This window comes from Eumetopias jubatus, unplaced genomic scaffold, assembly GCF_037043125.1.
Source record: "Eumetopias jubatus isolate StellerSeaLion01/CBP00866 unplaced genomic scaffold, mEumJub1_p1.0 scaffold_5, whole genome shotgun sequence".
Classification (NCBI taxonomy): Eukaryota; Metazoa; Chordata; class Mammalia; order Carnivora; family Otariidae; genus Eumetopias; species Eumetopias jubatus.
In genome coordinates, this window is record NW_028274811.1 from 59,730,197 (window position 1) to 59,749,805 (window position 19,609).

At 45.2% G+C, this 19,609-nt stretch overlaps 2 protein-coding genes and 1 pseudogene across 2 annotated transcripts in view; 1 reads left to right on the forward strand and 2 right to left on the reverse strand.

The window, feature by feature from the left end:
* The window catches only part of DMGDH (dimethylglycine dehydrogenase), a 64,770-nt gene extending 61,212 nt beyond the window's left edge, over window positions 1-3,558 (reverse strand). Inside the window, exons 1-2 of the mRNA XM_028114484.2 lie at window positions 3,458-3,558; window positions 2,376-2,550 (exon numbers count right to left, since the gene is read on the reverse strand). Coding sequence (XP_027970285.1) covers window positions 2,376-2,550; window positions 3,458-3,558 — 276 coding nt within the window. The remainder of the gene's footprint in view (window positions 1-2,375; window positions 2,551-3,457) is intronic.
* Window positions 3,559-3,747: 189 nt separating this feature from the next.
* Window positions 3,748-17,957, forward strand: BHMT2 (betaine--homocysteine S-methyltransferase 2). Its single transcript, XM_028114489.1, is given in 11 exon segments — window positions 3,748-3,780; window positions 8,132-8,201; window positions 8,204-8,263; window positions 10,267-10,358; window positions 11,511-11,582; window positions 11,584-11,703; window positions 13,739-13,886; window positions 14,107-14,289; window positions 15,490-15,527; window positions 15,529-15,719; window positions 17,876-17,957. Coding segments are annotated over 11 exon segments (1,089 nt in total).
* Window positions 14,463-15,330, reverse strand: LOC114217595 (peroxiredoxin-1 pseudogene; annotated as a pseudogene).
* Window positions 17,958-19,609: the final 1,652 nt, after the last annotated feature.

Sequence of the window (19,609 nt, forward strand, 5' to 3'; positions counted from 1 at the left end):
ATTCATTTTGCAAGCTGTGCCTTCCTCCTTAAGTACTTGATTCCTGCACTTTACAGATATGTTTAACCTTGAGCACATGTTCTAGTTCAGTGAGACTGCCTGGATTTTTGTAGTCTGCCTTTAGCTGGCTCCCCAGCCTTACACATTTTCAAATCTGCTCCAAATACTTCTCTGCGTTAAAAATTCCGAATGTACAGAACTTCTTCATGTTGTTTTTTCCTTTATTCCCAGGGCATCAAATAATCTGACTCCTGATGCCCGAGTCCATCTTGAGCTCACACTGCCTGGGTCTCTTTTTGTAAAGTGTATAGCATAATACCTTGTGCACAAAGCAGGAGCATGTCTTTCCCACTCACTCTGGAATCTCTCTGGTTAAGGGGAAATTATTTTGCACAGTTAACATTTAACAAGAAGCTATCATCTTAAGAATTTTGCCCACTTTTCTTGAAAAAACAGGTTCAGAGTATGTTGCTTTTTTGTTTTTCATTCATGGGATGTCTAAGAAGTAATAATGCAGGGAATCCAGTAATCTATTCTAAAACGTAGGCCACATCAAATCAATCAAATATAAATGAGCAAATCTGTAATTAAAGTACTAAAACGCATGCCCTCCTTAACAATCGGGAAGTATTAAAAGGGTGTAACCCTCCCTCTCAGGATACCTCCACTTGCCTAAACTTCCCCCTGCCTACATGCCCTTACCGGGACAGCCTCACCACACCCTCGCTCACTTCTTCCTGGTCCCTGCTGAGGCGTCACCTCCTCAAAGTAGCTTCCTGACTCCTCCGTCCCATCATTCTCCATCCCTTTACGCCACCTTACTCTTCTTCACGGCACTGATTACTCTCCAGCGTTGCTTGTGCGTTCTCTGTCTGCCATACCCGAATGTGATTCTGTGAGGGCAGGCACTTAGTTTTTCCCTGTTGTGTCCCCACCTCTTAGAACAGGGCTGGCCTGACCCAATATAGACTCTCAGTGAATACTGTTGAAAGGGTGAGCAAATGTTCACTAAGGAGAAGTTACAGGAGGGTTACAGGAGAAATACAGGCTCCCTTCCATGTGATAACATGAAGCCTACCTAGAAAGTCTAGTTCAGGGAGAGGAGAAGAGCCAGGAGCGTTGGCGGCTTCCCAGACCCCTCTCTCCAGGTAGGAGGACGCGAGCTGAAGGACAACTGTGGAAATGAGAGTCAGTTGCCTGTAAGGGCTCTGAAAAGACACTGAGGGAGGACCAGGTGCCCGTACCTCCCACTCAGACTGAGGGACGAGGGGACTGGAGGGGAAGGAGACAGGGGAGAGGAGCTGGGCTTGGTGTGACTTTTTGAGAAGCCTCCATCCAGTCAGTGGGTGGGGTCTGACTATGAGACTACCAGAACACTGGGCCCAACTGGGCTTAAATGTGGGCTGCGCTCTTCTCCAGTCTCAACAGGAGATAGGCAGCCCTTTCAGTGCTTGGCACCCCCCAAACCTAGAGCGGGTTCGAGATTCAGATGTCCCTAAAAAGCAGGGTTCCCTCTTGTGTCAGCAGAGGAAAACTAGAGACAGAAAGAATGACGAGCAGCGGCTAACACTGCCCAACTCTTTCTCCAAAAGAAATTTGTGCCAACAGTCACAAAAACTGCCTCTCCCATCCTTAGCTGACTTCAGAGATCACTGGGATGGCATACTGGTATGAGAGCAGTGCCAACCCCTTCATTTACCTGAGCAACTTTCCATTTCAGCCCAATTACTGTGTAGTACGGCAACAATTATGTGTATCATTAAATATGTCCAATTGACTCGGCTGCGTGTCTGTTTAGCACAACACGAAAGCAGGGTCCCATGTTCCCAGCCCTCATAGTCCTCAGCCTCACGAAGCCAACCTGTCGACTCACAGTGTGGAATTAAAATCATACATGAAAAAAAAGGACCACAAAACCCAGGTGAGGGGAGTTTAGGGAAAGGTCTCCAGCTATGTTTGAGATCAGCCAGCCAGGATCCTTCCACAAAAAAAGCTAACATTTGCTAAACATTTACCATGTGTTTAATAACTTTACACATATTAACTCAACCTTCGTCACAACCCTATTGGGTAGGTGTTGTTGATATTCCCGTTTGCACAGCAGGAATGGAAACTTAAGTAATTGGCCACAGGTCGGCTGGGTAGAAAATGGCAGAGCCAGGGTTGAATCCAGAAGCCACATGTCCAAGATAAAGACATTATAAATGTTGATCCCACCCTGGAAGTACACCAACTAAATTGTAATTGCACCTTCCAACACCATGGAAAGGAAACTCGCTCTAAAAAGCTCTAAGTGGGGAGTTGTAAGGGGAAGAAAAGTGATTGCACTGGTGCACAGTTCATTGCGTGGGATGGTTTCGAAGTGCTTTTCTTACTGCGTGCCAGGTAGATCCAGCAGTGAGCTCGGATTTTTCCAGGAGGACCACATCTTTCATCCCCGCTTTGGCGAGGTGATAAGCCAGGCTCACACCAATGCAGCCGCCTCCAATGATCACAGTTTCTGCTCTGTCTTTCCATCTTGTTTCTGCAGATAAGGGTGGGTTTTCCTCTCTGGAAGACAATTTTTGTTAAGGGTAGTTTTACTAGGCTGTGGTAGCTATAGTTTTTCTGACCACTGTGTTTCTCCTGGTTTCTCTAATATCTTAACAGTGCCTGGGAGGTTGGCATAGTGCTGCTTTAATCATTTGGGGTATCTAAACCCTGACTGATGCAACCTGGTTAGGGGAGGGAGGAGGAGGCATGTGAGCCCCGTTCCATATAATTCTGGTCCGTTGTAAATAAACTAATAGAACTAAGGAATTGAACATGACTTCTTTTTTTTTTTTTAATTTCCAAAGGATCTAGAGAATAACTGTTCTCAGTCTACTTAAAGAACACACTTATAATCATTTTATATATGGAAAACCATAATCATCGTGAAGTTTAGCTTCTATAAACCTTGGATCATCCCCTCCATCCAATGCGTCCCAGGCTGAAGAGAGCCAGATGGAGTAAAATGCACTTCCTCACTTAATTTCCTCACCGCATACAGTCTTCTCTCATTTTATAATTATTGCTCGGTGGTTTAATATATTTATTTGCATGACTTTCTTCCTAGCTGGATCGTGAGCTTCTCCAGGATGCATTGTAAAAAGCAAGGTGTAAGTAAGGCAAAGAGGAACATACATACACCCCTGTTTGCTTACACACAATCTCGGGGAAAAATACAGAAGACACTGTTAACACTTGACAGGGGAAAAATATGGGGATAGGAATGGCTTCGCACTGGGAACCCTTTGATACTATTTCACTTTGTACGTGCGTGCATGTAAAAAAACACACAGAAATCTAGAAGAAATCCAAATGCCCATTTCTCGGAGGCCAAAGCGCCCCTGACCCACCACACTGCCTCAGGTCCTGGCTCCCGCCCCGGTAGCCGCCCAGCCGCAGGCCTCTGCGCGGGCCGGACCCCACTCACCCTTGGCGGCCGCAGGCTGAGCGCGGGCGGCCGGGGGAGCTCCGCGGCGGGAGGCTCGGCAGCGGGAGGCCCCGCAGCCGCTGTACGCCGGAGCGGAGCATGGTGAGGCCGGGGAGGCCGAGGGCGCGGGCGTGGGCACCTGCTCCGAGGCCAGCCGACACCCTGGGGCGGCGGGGCCGGCGGCTCCGCGGAGGGGCGGGGGGGGGGGGGAGGGACCTTCCCCCGGGCGAGGGGCGGGCTCGAGGGCTGGCGTGCTCTCCCGCACCCGGTGCCCACACAGTCGCGGCGCGATGGCACAGGCCGGAGGCCCCGGGGCCAAAAAGGTGAGTTTCCGGGCGTCCGCGAAGTATTCAGCCCCGCTGGCCGCGGGGCTCCCAAGGCCTGGAATGCAAACCCCACTTCAGTCCTTGGCCGAGCTCTGCGGCCTCGGGCGGGCACCCGGACGGCTCTGCGCCTCGGTTTCCGCGGCCGCCAGGTGCCCGGGGTGACAATACCACCTTGGCGACAGGATTAGATAACAATCTCGGTAACACTTATGGAGCCCTGACCCAGTGCCCCGCGCTGCGCAGACTGCTTTACACAAATTATCTCATTTTCACGATTATTCCCATTTTTCAGGTGAGGAAACTGAGGCCCAGAGAGTCAACTAGCTCAAGGTCACCCATTCTAGTCCACGGTGAAGCGGGGATTTGAAGTCTAGCTTCGAATGCAGGGGCCATGCTCACATTTCTACCCTTAGCCCACAGACACCGTCAGGTCTTCGGCTCAACTGGCCCCAGAGCTCGGTTCCCTCAGGTTTTGGGAAGCGGGGCAGCGTGGCCCTGCAAGCGGTGGGCTGGCGTGAAACCAGTCCTGGGTGCAGACCCTCCCCGACCCGAGGCTGCGGAGAAGGGGTGGGTAAGGGAGTGCGCAGGTCTGGGGGGTGCGCAGGGTGGGCTGGAGGGGCTCGGCCTCCTCTCATCAGTCAGACAGGTCTCCCTGGCTCCTTCTCTAAGCTTCGGTCCCCATCTGCTCACCAACTGTGAGCCTTGTCACCCCCCTCCTCCGCCCCGTTTCTCTGCTGGGTGTGTGCTTGTGAGGAGAAGGGGCTACAAAACAAAATTAGGAAAGGCATGAACTTGGACGCAGGACATCTCCAGGATCCCTCAGAGCAACCCACCTGTGCCCCAAATTCAGAGAGGGTGGGGAAGGGAGACGCTATGTAGACAAAGAAATGTGCACCACTGATCTATTTATACTAAAAAGTTAGGAACAACCAAGATGACGAACGATGGTGGGCTCCCTAAATAAAGGTGCACCCAGTTAATAAGTTATTAGGCACCGATTAAGAAACTAAGTATGGGAACAAGCAAACTGCTTTGGCAATGTTACCTTATAAAAGGAGTTATACTATGTCATGGACTGATCTCAACTATGTAAAAATATTATATACGCAGTGTAAGGAAGGAAATAATAATGGTAATAATTACATAAGATGTGCAATATGGATTTAACAATTAAAAAAATCTTTGGATATGTCTTTCTGATTATAAAAGTAAAATATGGGCATTGAAGAAAATGAGCTTAATAAAAACATAAAGCTATTGTGCTGATTTCTTCCTCTAAACTTTCTGTAATATTGTGTTCACCGTTAGCTCATTTTTTAAAAGGTTTTTTTAAAATATGCTGTCCCTGTCCGGTTTCTTCCCAGCAGCCTCTGCTCTTGCAACACCAAGATTATCATATGATAACCCATGCTAATGTGTACCTGAGAGTTAAAATGTTAGTGGGAAGCAGCTAATCTCACCTCTTCTGGCAGCTAACAGGTACATCTTAAGAATTCATTTAATTGCCACAGGGGACACCTCCAGTAGCCTCATTAATCCACAAGAGCAGTCCTGGTGGCAGGTTCAGGCAGAATGGATGTCTGGCCGACTCTGGCCAGCTCCTCTGTGTATGAATAGAGGCGCCCAGAAGCCAGACCTTAAATCCAGAAGTCTAGATACTGAGATCTGCAAAAAGGAAACATAAATGCCTCTCGGAGCTCACTACCAGCTCCAAGGCAGATTCACTGCCAAACTGAAAGGGAGAATGGAATGAAAATATAAATGTACTGCAAATTAATTTACAGTGATCTGTATTTTCCAGTCCTCTGTCATACTAGAGCTGTCTTTAGATCATCCTGGTGTAGTAATTAATTGAGGTGGTAAATAGAGCAGTGAAGGAGGGGCGGGTAGATGCTCTGAATTCAAATCTTGATGATGGAGTTATTTTGCTAAGGGCTGTTTAGAAAACTGGCAAAATTTAAAATTTGGGACAAACATCTAGGTAACAGATCAAAATGTCTTTACTTGTTATCATGAAGATACAACCAAAATAAGCCCTATAATTTTCTTAAAACCCTAGCTAAAGAGTGTCATTTGTCACCTGAGTCTCAAGCATTGTAAAGCCAAACAGAGGAAACAAGTAGGTAACCAGATACTGCAGTACAAGTGATAGATGCAGGACTGGACGGTGTTTGGCCTTAGGCAGAACACAAAGGAGGATGTAATCCCAAACGAGAGTAGGTCAGGCAAGGCTTCACTCTGCAGCAGTGGAAGATATGCCAGGGTGGGCTGGAGCAAACTGGAGGCCATTTCAACAATCCAGGGGCAGTGAGGAAGGGAGGGGGGACATTCCTGAGAAGTGTTAAATAGATACACTTGTCATAACCCTGGGATAGATTGGATGTAGGAGGTGAGATACTATCCTATAACACCCAGACTGTATGCCAGTGTTTTTCCCCTCTAGAACTAAATTTGATTCTTAACATGGTTAACTTAATTGAAGTGTTAGATTTTCAAGACGACATTTTATGCAAATGACTATACCTCTGATTCTCTCTTCTATAGTCCTCTGCAGCATTTATTTATCACATGTGTTGTGATGACTTGTTGACCCACTGGCCTTCTCCAAGGTGGCCAGACCTTGGGTTTCTTGAGGTCAGGGACCTCATCTTATACCGATGTTTTATCCCTCTTGCCTGGAACTGTACCTGGCAGGTGGAAAGGTCCGTGAGAGTTTAAAGTTGAAGTCCTTTTTATGTTTCAAAAGTACAAAATTAAAAGGGCAAATTGCATTGTATGGAGGGAATAGAGGAAAAGGTGAGAATCATAATAAATATTAACATTCCTTCCACATTCAGCTAAAATTCATTTTTAGATATGAAGTATGGAAAAATAACCAGAGTCGGGAGCCCTCTCTGTCAAAACAGTGTCTACGGCTAACACAGCTAACGCGGCTGGTCTCCATTCCACTTCCAAATACCAGAGATGTTGTAGATACGGTGGCCTCCAGTACAAGCCCTTCTAATGTACCTTCCTGGACTGCAGACTGATTAGAAGGAGCAACTACGTGCTTTTCTCCCCCACTCATGCATTGCTTTGTGTCCAGCTGTGGACAGGGCTGAGATGAACTGGCCTTGATTTTCAATAAAAGGTTATATCTTTAACTAAGGCCATCTGTACAAGAGGAATGGGGATTACCATGGGAGTGTTTGCAGTTTTTTTTATAGGATGGTCAGCAAAGCCCTCTCTGAGAAGATGACCCTTGACCAAAGTCCTGAAGGAAGTGAGAGGGTGACCCAAGCAGGCATCCGGGGGGAGGCATGTTTTAGACAATGGAAACCGTAAGGTCTTGGAGAGCTGCTCTGGATACAACCTTTTATTCAAGTATGGCTGGGCTGAATAGAGAAGTGGAACTAGAAAGAGACTAGATTAGAAATTTAGAAGATCTGAAGTCTACTTGTTTACTTACTTAGCTCTGTATCTTGGACAAGTCACTTAGCCTCTCTGAACATCCGTTTCCTCATTTATAAGATGGGAATAAAAACCGTCCACCCTGCCTAGCTTACAGAGTTGTCCAGAGTACCAAATGAAAACATGCATGTGAATATTGAACATGAACATGCTGGAAAATGTAGGGCATCATTATGAAACTGTGTGTTCCTTAGGATTGTGTATAGTGGTTTACACAAAAAAGAGGCTTTTTTTTTTTTCACTTAACATGAGATCTTGCAATCCATGGCTGCTGCAGCTACTCAAAGTTGTCATTAAAACACACACACACACACACACACACACACACACCCCGCTGCTAGTTACACCAGCTATTAGCTTTCAGTGGCATGGCTGAGAGATGACTGCTATACCTCCGGGACTTATGGTAACATTCCAGAGAGGAAGGAGAAAAAAAATGCCCAGATGGAAGGAAGTGCCCATCTATAGCAGGAAAGCAGAACTTTTCCCGAAATCTTTAACTGACTTCCACCTATGTCTCATTGGCCAGTACCGTGTCATATGGCCACCCCCAGGAGGAAGGGAGCCCAAGGATTTGTTTTAACTTGGGGACATTGTCTCCCCAAATGAAATACATTAACAACTATCACGGAATCAGCACTTTCACTATAATTTGACTCAGATTAAATGTTATTTGAGAAAAAATATTCACAGCACTTTGCACAAAACGAATACCTGGAGTGTCCAAGAAACAGAATATACTCAATCTTTCTGAAATATTATTAGGCTTTGAGGATTTTAACAGAAACTGGGACTATAAGAACATAATACCACCTTTCCTAAAATTGGAAACTGCTTTTAGAAAAAAAAAAAGAAAAAGAGGTATGTATCCTAGGTGATTTTTCTTTCTTTCCTTCAGGGTATTTTGGAACGTCTGGATAGTGGTGAGGTTGTGGTTGGAGATGGCAGCTTTCTCATAACTCTGGAGAAGAGGGCTACGTGAAGGCTGGGCTCTGGACTCCGGAAGCGGTAGTAGACCATCCCGATGCAGGTCAGTGGCAGCACCCCCCGAGACTGTTTAGTTTAGAGGGTGACAGTTTGCTTAAATCTGACTGAGAGAAGATAAATAAATAATTCTGAGTGTTGTCTAAGGGCTGTTTCACTTGCCAGAGTCGCCAAGATGTAGAGACAGTGACAGTACATGGGCTGAAGCATGTAGAAGAAAATGGCCTCTCCCTCCCCAACTTCCCCCTCTACACACACACACTTGCATCTTCAGGTACAGGGAGTGCTAAAATACACATCTTGATATTTGTTCCATGAATATTCACGCTGTTGATATTCAAGAGTTTCCTTAACATAGTAAAACTATTATTGCTTCACATTAATGCTTCTGGCTAATTTGCATATTATATATAACAACGTGTTTGGTAAAGAGGATTAATGATAGCCACCAGATTAACACAGCATAGATGGTAGACATTTGGGTTTTGTTGGGTGAAAGGAGTGTGAGGAAATCAACACAGTTTCACCTCATCCCCTGAGCTAGAAAAAAACAATAAAAGTTGGAGGTAAAAACTGTGGTCAGATTGGCGAGTAACATCAAACTGGAGCTTTAATTCTATTTTTATTCTTTTTTGAGAGTAGTCTCCTCAATTAAAGTGGAAAAGAGGGGCGCCTGGGTGGCTTAGTCGTTAAGTGTCTGCCTTCGGCTCAGGTCGTGATCCCAGGGTCCTGGGATCGAGCCCCGCCTCGGGCTCCCTGCTCCGCGAGAAGCCTGCTTCTCCCTCTCCCACTGCCCCTGCTTGTGTTCCCTCTCTCGCTGTGTCTCTCTCTGTCAAATAAATAAATAAAATCTTAAAAAAAAAAAAAGGAAGAAAAGAAAGCGAAAGAATGAAAGGATACAAGCTGGGAATGGAACTTTGGATTTTCTCTGATTGTATTCATATATGCACAGGGTATCTGAGAAACCTGGGACCCTGTCTTGATTCTTCCACCCACCGGCTGTGTGACTTTGCACAAGTCATTTGACTTTCCCAAGGATCGGTTTCTTTTTTTTTTTTTAAGATACATTTATTTATTTTTGAGCGTGAGTGTGAGTGGGGGGAGGAACAAAGAGAGAAGGACAAGCAGACTCCGTGCTGAGCGTGGAGCCCAACTCAGGGCTTGATCTCACAACCTTGAGATCATGACCTGAGCCAAAACCAGGAGTTGGTTGCTCAACCGATGGAGCCATCCAGGTGCATCAGGCTCAGGTTCTTGACCCATGTCACAAGAGGGTATGACATAGGCTAGTTGTGAGGACTCGTGAGTTAAGCCGCATGAAAATCCCAACACATCATACCCACTGGCCAGTTTTATTGCTTCATCAGACACTCAGAGTTATATGGAAGGACCAAGTTTTGTTTCTCTGGCACCTAGCACCAAGTTTTCATCTGGCCCACAGAGAACTTGTCCTTGTCCTTTAATTTTTAGAAGATCCTGTTTGCTAAACCAGAAAGAAAGTGTTGAAATAGCAAGGATGAGGTTTGGGGTTGGGGAGAGATGACGAGAGAGGAGGGAAGGCTGTCCTGATAGGGCCCACGGAAGCTCCCTGACCGCGTCCACCCAGCTGCCTGCTGTTGAATCGGTTTGGTGAGGGCACCACCCACACATGCCTTGTCCACTGTGCCAACTTCCTCATGTAAGGATTTCCTGACTGTAAGTAGACCAGCTACATCCTCCACGACACAGGCAAATGAATAAACCCTCTCTAGACCAAAAGACCAAGGGGCAAGTGGTCAGCGAGACCGAGTGTCTGCCTGCGACTGCACCAGACCATTGCGGCCCATGGACAGGACAATATGGGGTTCCAAAGAGTCCCAGTTTAGGATTGACTCTGCCATGTCCTGTCCTTGAAATCTACTGACCTTAATCTGCAATTTTTTTGTAAGAACGAGGTTTGAAATTGTGTCTGATTGAAAGAGATCGTGAGTGGGTAAGCTGCTGTTGCTGCAAATGATAGCTCCTATGGTGTTTATCTTTTTAATTTTAATTTAAAAAACGACTTCGTAGTTCGTCAACTTCACATAGAATTCTTGAGAGCAGGATCAAGTGTCATGCAGACTTTCCCCTTTGCTGCCAGTGAGGACAATACGGAAAGCAAGGTAAACTGCCATTTTGGTGGGGGTGGGGGTGGAGGGAGGGCAGGGGGAGTGTCAGGGATCATCTATAATAAAAATAACCTCTTGAAGGGAAGGTATGGAATTGACCCGATATGTTACTATACTCTGTTACAAACTCCACATAAAATGTGTGTTAATGAACTAATTATTATGTAAACAAATATATACTACATAAATGAGCTTATTTCTGCCTCCTGAGCTGGGGTAGAGGGGAAGAGAGGACTGGGAAGGAATAGGCCATTGGAAGGACATGGTCATACTGTGCTATTTTTTTATAGAGAAAGAACACTTTTTAGATGCCCTTTTCATCTGATCTCACCATCTTCTCTTCTAACTTGCCCATCTGGAGATAGGGTGGTCCTTGGGAACACATCACTGGCCTGGGAATGAGAAGAATTGGGTTCGATGCCAACTTTGCCTCCTGTTGGGTGTGTGACTTTGTGCAAGACACTTGGCTGCACGGAGCACTGGTTTTCCTTGTGCAAAATGGAGACCATTTATGCTTAAATGCGTAGGGTTGTTGAGAAAAGTAGAGAAGGGGAAGAATGTGGAAGTACTGTGCAATATTGTGTACATGTAAAGTGTTCATACTTGTCAGTGTTCATGCCCATTTGTTCAGTCAACCAACCAACATTTATTGAGTACCTGTTAGAGTCCAATCTCTATGCTCAAAACAAAGGTGAAAGAGAGCGACAGAGCCCGTTCTGAAGTGGTTCACAGTCCAGTGAGGGAGGCCAACACAAACACTTCCTAAAATGCATTGTGGGGAGTACAGTAATGGAAATAAGCTCACTGGCAGTAAAGGAGAAGTCCCCAACGCTGCTGGTCTTCTCAAATTGCAGGGTTTTTTTTAAAAATTCTATTTTATTTCAATTCAATGAATTAACATAGAGTGTATTATTAGTTTCAGAGGTAGAGGTCAGTGATTCATCAGTTGCATATGACACCCAGTGCCCATCCCATCACGGGCCCTTCTTCATGCCCATCACCCAGTTATCCCTCAGCCCCCCTCAAACTGCAGTCTAAACCATGACTGGGACTCATCTGACTTGCTCATTGCCCCTTCTGTTATCTGTTATATTTTACCGCGAAAATGCCGGGCTCACCGTCTGAACTCTTGCTCTCTGACCTCAGTGGGAAGCTGTGAACGCTGCTGCCTGTGACCTTGCCAGGGAAGTGGCTGGCAAGGCTGATGCTCTGGTAGCTGGGGGGGGTCTGCCGGACATCAGTGTACAGACACCACAAGGATGAAGCCACAGTTAAAAAACTCTTTCAACTCCAGCTAGAGGTTTTTACAAAGAAAAATGTGGACATCTTGATTGCAGAGGTAAGCCTAGTATCTTAGGGGAGGGAGTCACTCTCTTCGGACAAATCCCGCTACATAATCTTCAGCTTTCACGAGGGTATTTGGGATTGCTTTGTGCCCTGATCTCCTCAGGGTACAGGGTCAGAGGTTTATATACATGCAGTGCCGTCAAGGCAAACAATCCTCTCACTTGCATGCTGGGTTTTAGTGAAGCCAAAGGGCAGGCCCAGGAGAGGCCTGACCGTAGCCTTGATTGTCTTTGGGTGGTTGCAGCAGCCAACTCACAGGGGACCCTACGATGCTGGGTGAGAAGGGGACGGTGCTTCAGGGAGCAACCTCTCCTGTGGGAGGGGCAGGTCTGGAAGGAGCTCTGCCGGGTCTGGAGGCTGTGAGCGAGCAAAGCTTAGGAGGTAGGCGGCTGGCTGCTCAGGCTCATGCAGGCCCCGCTAATAATACTCAGTACCAGGAAGTTTCCTTGCCCTCCACTGTCCATGCTCTGTTCTCTCCCAAACCCCTGCTTTCACTCAAGTTATAACAGGCGAGTGATATTTCGAAGAAAGAGTAAGAATTGGTCGTTGCTTGGACACGAAGGCCCAGAACATTCTCTTCCTTCCACTTCCAAAAATTAAAAAGCCCTCATTCCCCATTTCCCACCTTTGCTACCACCTGGAGTAAACCTCTCAGCCCAAGTCTCTACCCCCAACGAGGACAGTAGCCTCCCAGCTGCTGTTTCCCTTATCACTCTCTGAATCTATTGAAAAGCTTGCTTCATCAACCTTCCCAAGGCTCAGGGCCACCCAAGCCTGGCAGATGCACTGGGCAACAATCATCTGCAGAGATGGGCACAAACTCCACCTGACAGCCTCTCCAGACAGATGGAACACAAGTTTGTTTTGTAAGAACCTCTCTGTGGACTCTCTCTGCCATTCCTCACACATGGCTTTTGCAGAATCTAAGTCAAGAAGGAAGAACACAGGGAGATTTTTGCTGGCTTTTCTTCATTTACTTAAGGTCAGCTTTTCAATTGTGGCCCTTAAGGGGGTTCCTGGGAAGACCCCTGCAAATGAAAGAAACTGAGTAGCTATGCCCCCCCACCCCAGCTCTGTGCTGCAGCAGTCTCACTGGGGGAAACCATCATATTTCTCCTACTTCATGGAGCGCTTATGAACATCTAACGAGAAGTGAATATAAAATCACTTTGAAGTAGAAAGTATAATAAACTATTCATTATTTTTCAGAGATTACTCCAGCTCCATAAAAGATGAGCCTAAAATTTTTTAGTAAGGGGCACCTGGGTGGCTCAGTCGGTTAAGTGTCCAACTCAGTTTCCACTCGGGTTGTGATTTCAGAGTTGTGAGATCCAGCCCCACATCGGGTTACACTCTCAGTGGGGAGTGTGCTTGGGATTCTCTCTCTCTCTCGCCCTTTATTCCTCCCCCTACTCACGTTGTGCTCTTTCTCTCTCTCTCTCTCTTAAATAAATAGATCTTTAAAAAAAAAAATAAAATTTATTAGTAAAACTTTCATTCCTGGGGCACCCTAGGTGGCTCAGTAGGTTAAGCGTCTGCCTTCAGCTCAGATCATGATTCCGGGGTCCTGGGATCGAACCCTGCATCAGGCTCCCTACTCAGCAAGGAGTCTGCCTCTCTCTCTCCCTCAACTCCTCTGTCCCCACTCGAGTTCTCGCACACACTGCTCTCTCTCAAATAAATAAATAAATAATCTTTGAAAAAAAAGTTCATTCCTTCAAATTTATGATTTTAGATACTCAATTTTGTTAAAAACGTTTGTGTTTTTTTGTTTTTGTTTCCGTTTTTATCCATAACAGTCATCATCTTGCTGAATCAATGATCTCTAAATGAAAATCTATATACTATTGTTAAAGGAATTAAAATGTTTACTCAGAAAAGTATTCTTTAGTTTGCTAAAGACCTGTTCCTCAGCAACTTTTACCACATATACTTGGTCATTTTTATAATTGTTCTGCAACATTTGCATTCCACCTTTCAAAATCTGCTTTACATTTGGACCAATAGAAAAATGAAATCTCTCTTAGTATTTTGAGCATGCCGAAGAAGCCATATGGGCTGTGGAAGTCTTAAAACAATCGGGTAAACCTGTGGCAGCTACCATGTGCATAGGCCCGGACGGAGACATGCGTGGGGTGACACCTGGAGAATGTGCTGTTAAGCTGGTGAAGGCAGGTAATTGGGACCCACAATGTGATCAGCAGTTCGGCTGTTTGTGAAATTTAACAAAGGTTGCTTAATCTTGTGAGAGCAGTTCAGAAATAGAAGAATTAACTGGCATTGGTTTTCCTCTTGGTAAAACTTGGGAGGTGGAGAAGGATAACTAATCTCTAAGGCAATTTCCAACTATTAAAAAAATAAGTAAAATGTAAAAGTTCTTTATTTCTTTGCCTAGGGGCTGCAATCGTGGGCGTGAACTGCCACTTTGGGCCCAGCACCAGCTTGAAGACAATGAGGCTCATGAAGGAGGGCCTACGGACCGCAGGGTGGAAGGCACACCTGATGGTGCAATCCCTGGGCTTCCACACCCCTGACTGTGGCAAAGGCGGGTTTGTGGATCTCCCAGAATATCCCTTTGGTAAGCTCAGGGCGTAGGAGCGGTCCTTGCGTTTTCTTGTGCTGACAACGTGGAAACGGCTATAATGAACAGCTATGGTACGGTCTTACGAAAAGAGACTGCTGCGTAAGACAAAACCAGTCAATGTTTTGTTTTTTTTTCCCCCCTCGGTTCAAGTTTAATAGACACAAAAGACAAAACGTGATGCCCTGCTACTGTACATACAGTTGGCCTGCCCCATAACAGCTCAGGCCCTTCTCTCCAGAAAACAAAGGCTGGCCTCCCCAACCCCTGCAGAAAAGGCCTGTCCTGTCCCCATACCACATCTGCACAGTCTAAAGTCTTATGTTCTAAGCATGACAATAATACAAGAGAGATTTTGTTTTCGTGGCCACCCACTGCAGCCCAGCCCTAAAACGACCCGGCGCTCACTTCTGCTTAGAGAAATATTCTTTGCTCTTCTGAACATCAGGCTTGATGGTATCACTGCCAGGCTTCCAGCCAGCTGGGCACACTTCCCCATGCTTCTCAGTAAACTGGAAGGCCTGAACCAGTCGCAGAGTCTCATCCACAGAGCGGCCTACAGGAAGGTCATTTACCGTGATCTGCCTAAGGATACCTTTATCGTCAATGATAAAGAGGCCCCTGAAGGAGATGCCTTCATCAGCCTTTAAGACTCCATAGTCCTGAGCAATGGTACGCTTGGGGTCTGATACCAAGGGAATGTTCATGGGTCCCAGTCCTCCTTGTTTCTTGGGTGTGTTGATCCATGCCAGGTGACAGAAATGAGAATCCACAGAAGCACCAATCACTTGACAGTTGAGTTTCTTAAATTCTTCTGCCTTGTCACTGAAAGCAATGATCTCCGTGGGGCACACAAAGGTGAAGTCAAGAGGGTAAAAGAAGAACACAATGTATTTTCCTTTGTAGTCAGATAGGCTCAGATCTTTGAACTGGCCATCTGGCATAACAGCCGTGGCTATGAAGTTGGGGGCAGGATGCCCGATTTTGGCATTTCCCGAAGACATCTTGCTATCAGCGGCTCTGAGAGCAAAAAGGCCGAAAACAAGGCAGGAAGAAGACCCAAAACCAGTCAATGTTAATGAAAAAAGAGCATAATCTAAAGTTCATCATGTTTTAATTTTAAAAAGTGCTCCATCGGAGCACCTATGATTTGAATGTAGGGATGGTAACAGAAATGCTGTGATTATTGTGTTGCAGGACTAGAGCCCAGAGTTGCAACCAGATGGGATATTCAAAAAATATGCCAGAGAGGCCTACAATCTGGGGGTCAGGTACATTGGCGGGTGCTGTGGATCTGAGCCGTACCACATCAGGGCGATTGCAGAGGAGCTGGCCCCTGAAAGGGGCTTTTTGCCCCCAGTTTCAGACAAACATGGTAGTTGGGGAAGTAGCCTTAATATGCACACCAAACCCTGGATTCGAGCCAGGTAGGAATTGTTTAATTAACATTACTATTTTTCTCTAATCTCATTTTATTTATTGTTAGAAACACTATGCATGCAATAAAAATTCAAAAAGTATAGAGTATATAAGATTAAAAACAAAAGCTGCCCCTCTCCTGAGGGGCATTACCCAGAGGTAATGACCTGTTTGCTGCTTGTGTTTTGAAGTCTTATACCTAATGTCTGGTTTTATCAATTTTAAGCTGTAATTACTGCTAACCCTTTACAAAGGCTGAAGCATTTAAATCACGTAACATTCCCCTTTTCTCCCTGTTCTACTTTTCCCAATTTTGATTTATTACATTTTTATTTCTTCTGTTGGTTATCTTTATAAGTTGGAATTTTCTATTTAACCACCTATTTCTTTATCCATTGATGTAAAGCAGTACCTCTTACTTCCACTCTGTAAAATAAGAATTAACTCTTTCTGCTCCCCTCTACTCGTCCTCCCTCATCTACCTCTTGGCTTCTTTAAGTTATATCATTACTCTTACATCATCAAGGTTTAGAGCCATTGCGTTCTGCTCTGTAATTATAATTAAGTCTTTCAAGCTTTGTAGATTTATTATAAAAATGTAAAGCTAGTAAATAACATTCGCAATATTATAATTGTCATTTTAAACAAACAGCATTCATGAAATAATCCAAATGCAACTTTATTTTTGTCTCCATCTCTTTAAACCTGCTCATTGGGTGAAGTCTATCCTCTCTCCCTATTTGAAAATACTGACATGCCCCAGGACTTTGCTGGGTCATCTTAGGGAATAGAAAGCTCCATGACCACTTTATTTAGCAAACACAATCTTAATTCAGGAATTAAAAGTGTTCAGTTCCAGAGACACCTGTGTGGCTCGGTCAGTTAAGTGTCTGATTCTCGATCTCAGCTCAGGTCTTGATCTCAGGGTTGGGAGTTCAAGCCCTGCATCGGGCTCCACACTAGGTGTAGAGCCTGATTTAAATTTAAAAAAAAAAAAAGTGTTCAGTTCCATGTAAAATCAAAATTTGGAACACATGAAACTTATATTTTCTCTGGTTTTCCAGCAGTTGCCTTCAGTAGGCAGGCAACGAGGGAAGGCCCACCGATCCTTCTCTTTCTCCATCTTATGCTTCCAGCCCTCTCTTCCTATCTTGCTAACCAGGACTGCTGACCTCTTCAGATTCAAAGGGAGAGAAGACAGGATGGCAAGGGGAGCCAACTGTTTGTACTTGGCTGGCAGCCTAATAGGAAGACCGCAATTCTGGGCCTGGCAGATCTTCACGAGTGCTGCCATGGTTCCTTACAGGATTCGGCTGGGAACTTTTGGTCTGTACTTCTCATGCCACAGGCATCGCATTCTTCTCTGTCTGCTACTTCCCTTTCAGATCCTGGCTTTTTCAGCAGGTCACTCCAGATATCCCCTATTTGGGGGTGTCTTGTTGTCCTTCCTGGTGATTCTAAATACCTCCAGATTTCAAACATGTCTTTTTCTGAAACGTGGTATGATTGCTTTTATATTTTTAAGATTTTATTTATTTATTTGACACACACAGAGAGCGAGAGAGAGAGGGAGAGAGAGAACATAAGCAGGGGGAGTGGCAGGCAGAGGGAGAGAGAGAAGCAGATTCCCGCAGAGCAAGGAGTCCCGTGTGGGGCTGGATCCCAGGACCCTGGGATCATGACCTGAGCCAAAGGCAGACGCTTAACCAACTGAGCCACCCAGGAGCCCCCAATGATTGCTTTTTTTTTTTTAAGATTTTATTTATTTATTTGACAGAGAGAGACACAGCAAGAGAGGGAACACAAGCAGGGGGAGTGGGAGAGGGAGAGGCAGGCTTCCCGACGAGAAGGGAGCCCGATGCGGGGCTCGATCCCACGACCTGGGATCATGAACTGAGCTGAAGGCTGACGCTTAACGACTGAGCCACCCAGGTGCCCCCCAATGATTGCTTTTGATGGAAATGTGAGAAAGGCATTAATGGACATAGTTTTTCAGTCTGTATGTTGAAACTGAAGTTCTACTTTAGCCTGTTCATGCACCACACCTATGTGTATTTGGCAAATACACACACACACACACACACACACACACAAATATGTATAAAGCATATTGGGCTTATAGAATAGGTATACATTTTTTAATTAATAATTTTTTCAAACACAGGGCCAGAAGGGAGTATTGGGAAAATCTGCTGCCAGCTTCGGGCAGACCTTTCTGTCCTTCACTGTCACAGCCAGACGCCTAAGGAGTGGTGAGAGAAAACACTGAAATGACAGAACAGAAAGAAATCTGGAACTCCTCCTTGCCTTTACCCTCCGCCCACCCTGCTATCTCCAGCTGAACAGCTAATGTGCTCCTGGCCCTTCAGTTCAGGGCAACATATGCATCTTGCACTCCCGCTGTGGATGAGCACCCAGCTGGGTGCTGCCGGAGATGCAAAGACGATGAGAAAGGCCCCTGGTCTCCCAGTTACTTACTGTCCAGTAATGCTGTGGTACATTCTTTGGAAGGTCATCAAGAATAGCAAAACTTGTCTTTTAGGGTGAATTTGAGATTTTAAAATAACCAGAAGTCACTGAACACCAAATCTATTGATTAATTCAGGCAACTAAGCTAGGCGCTTGAGGAAGATGGAGGAGCAATGAGTCTGCTTTTCTTACATGACTTGTATAATGACTCCAAGGGCAATCCCAAAGGAATAGATGCAAAAAATGCTTTGAGCAATGGCAGGGTTATTGAAATAAGTGTATAACCTTCCAAAGTGATTACTTTCAAAGATGATTTTACTTAAAGGTGTTAGGTCCTAGGATTTTTAAAATGTGTCTTTATGAGGGGCACCTGGGTGGCTCAGTCAGTTAAACATCTGACTCTTGATTTCCATTCAGGTCATGACTCTCGGGGTTGTGAGATCGAGGCCTGAGTCCAGCCCAGCATTGAGCCCTGCATCTGCACTTGGCATGGAGCCTGTTTGGCATTCTCTCTCTCCCTCTCCCTCTGCCCAGCCACCCCCAATAAAAAACATAAATTAAAAAACTGTGTCTTTATAATCACAAATAACTAGATTATAAACTACTTAAGGACAAGCACAATGTGATGTTCTTATATTTTTCCTTAAAGTATTTAGCACTGTGCTGGGCCTAATAATAGATGCTCTAGGTGCTCAATGAAATACTTATTTTTGATTGTTAAGATAAGTAAAAATAGATCAACAGTTTTAGAAGACTTTTTTAAAAGTCAAAGTTCTAATCTACCTTGATCTAATATTTTCTTTACTTAGGTTTGTGCTATTTGCCATGTGCCAATATCTCTCTGTTTTTTCCAAAACAATGCATCAACTTGTGACAATTTGTAAAATTAAAGATGATTTACCTGTTATAGTGTTTGAATATTTACAATATCTTGGACATTCTTTGGAAAATAACAGCAAACATTTATTACTTATTATATTCCAGACTATTGCTTCTCTTGTTCTCACACTCTATCCTTCCATCCATCCGTCCATTCATCCATCCATCTATCTATTCACACTTATTCGTCCCTTACAGGGATTAAAATATGAGAGTGGTTTTTTTTAAAGATTTTATTTATTTATTTGAGAGAGAGAGAATGAGAGACAGAGAGCACGAGAGGGAAGAGGGTCAGAGGGAGAAGCAGACTCCCTGCTGAGCAGGGAGCCCGATGTGGGACTCGATCCCGGGACTCCAGGATCATGACCTGAGCCAAAGGCAGTCGCTTAACCAACTGAGCCACCCAGGCGCCCTCTGAGAGTGTTTTTAACACAGTAGTTTAAATGTGAGGAAACTAAGGCTAAGTTAACTTGCCTGAGGTCCACAGTTAGTAAATGGTAGAACTGGGATTTGAACCCACATGGTCTGGCTCTAGAATCCATGTGCACAA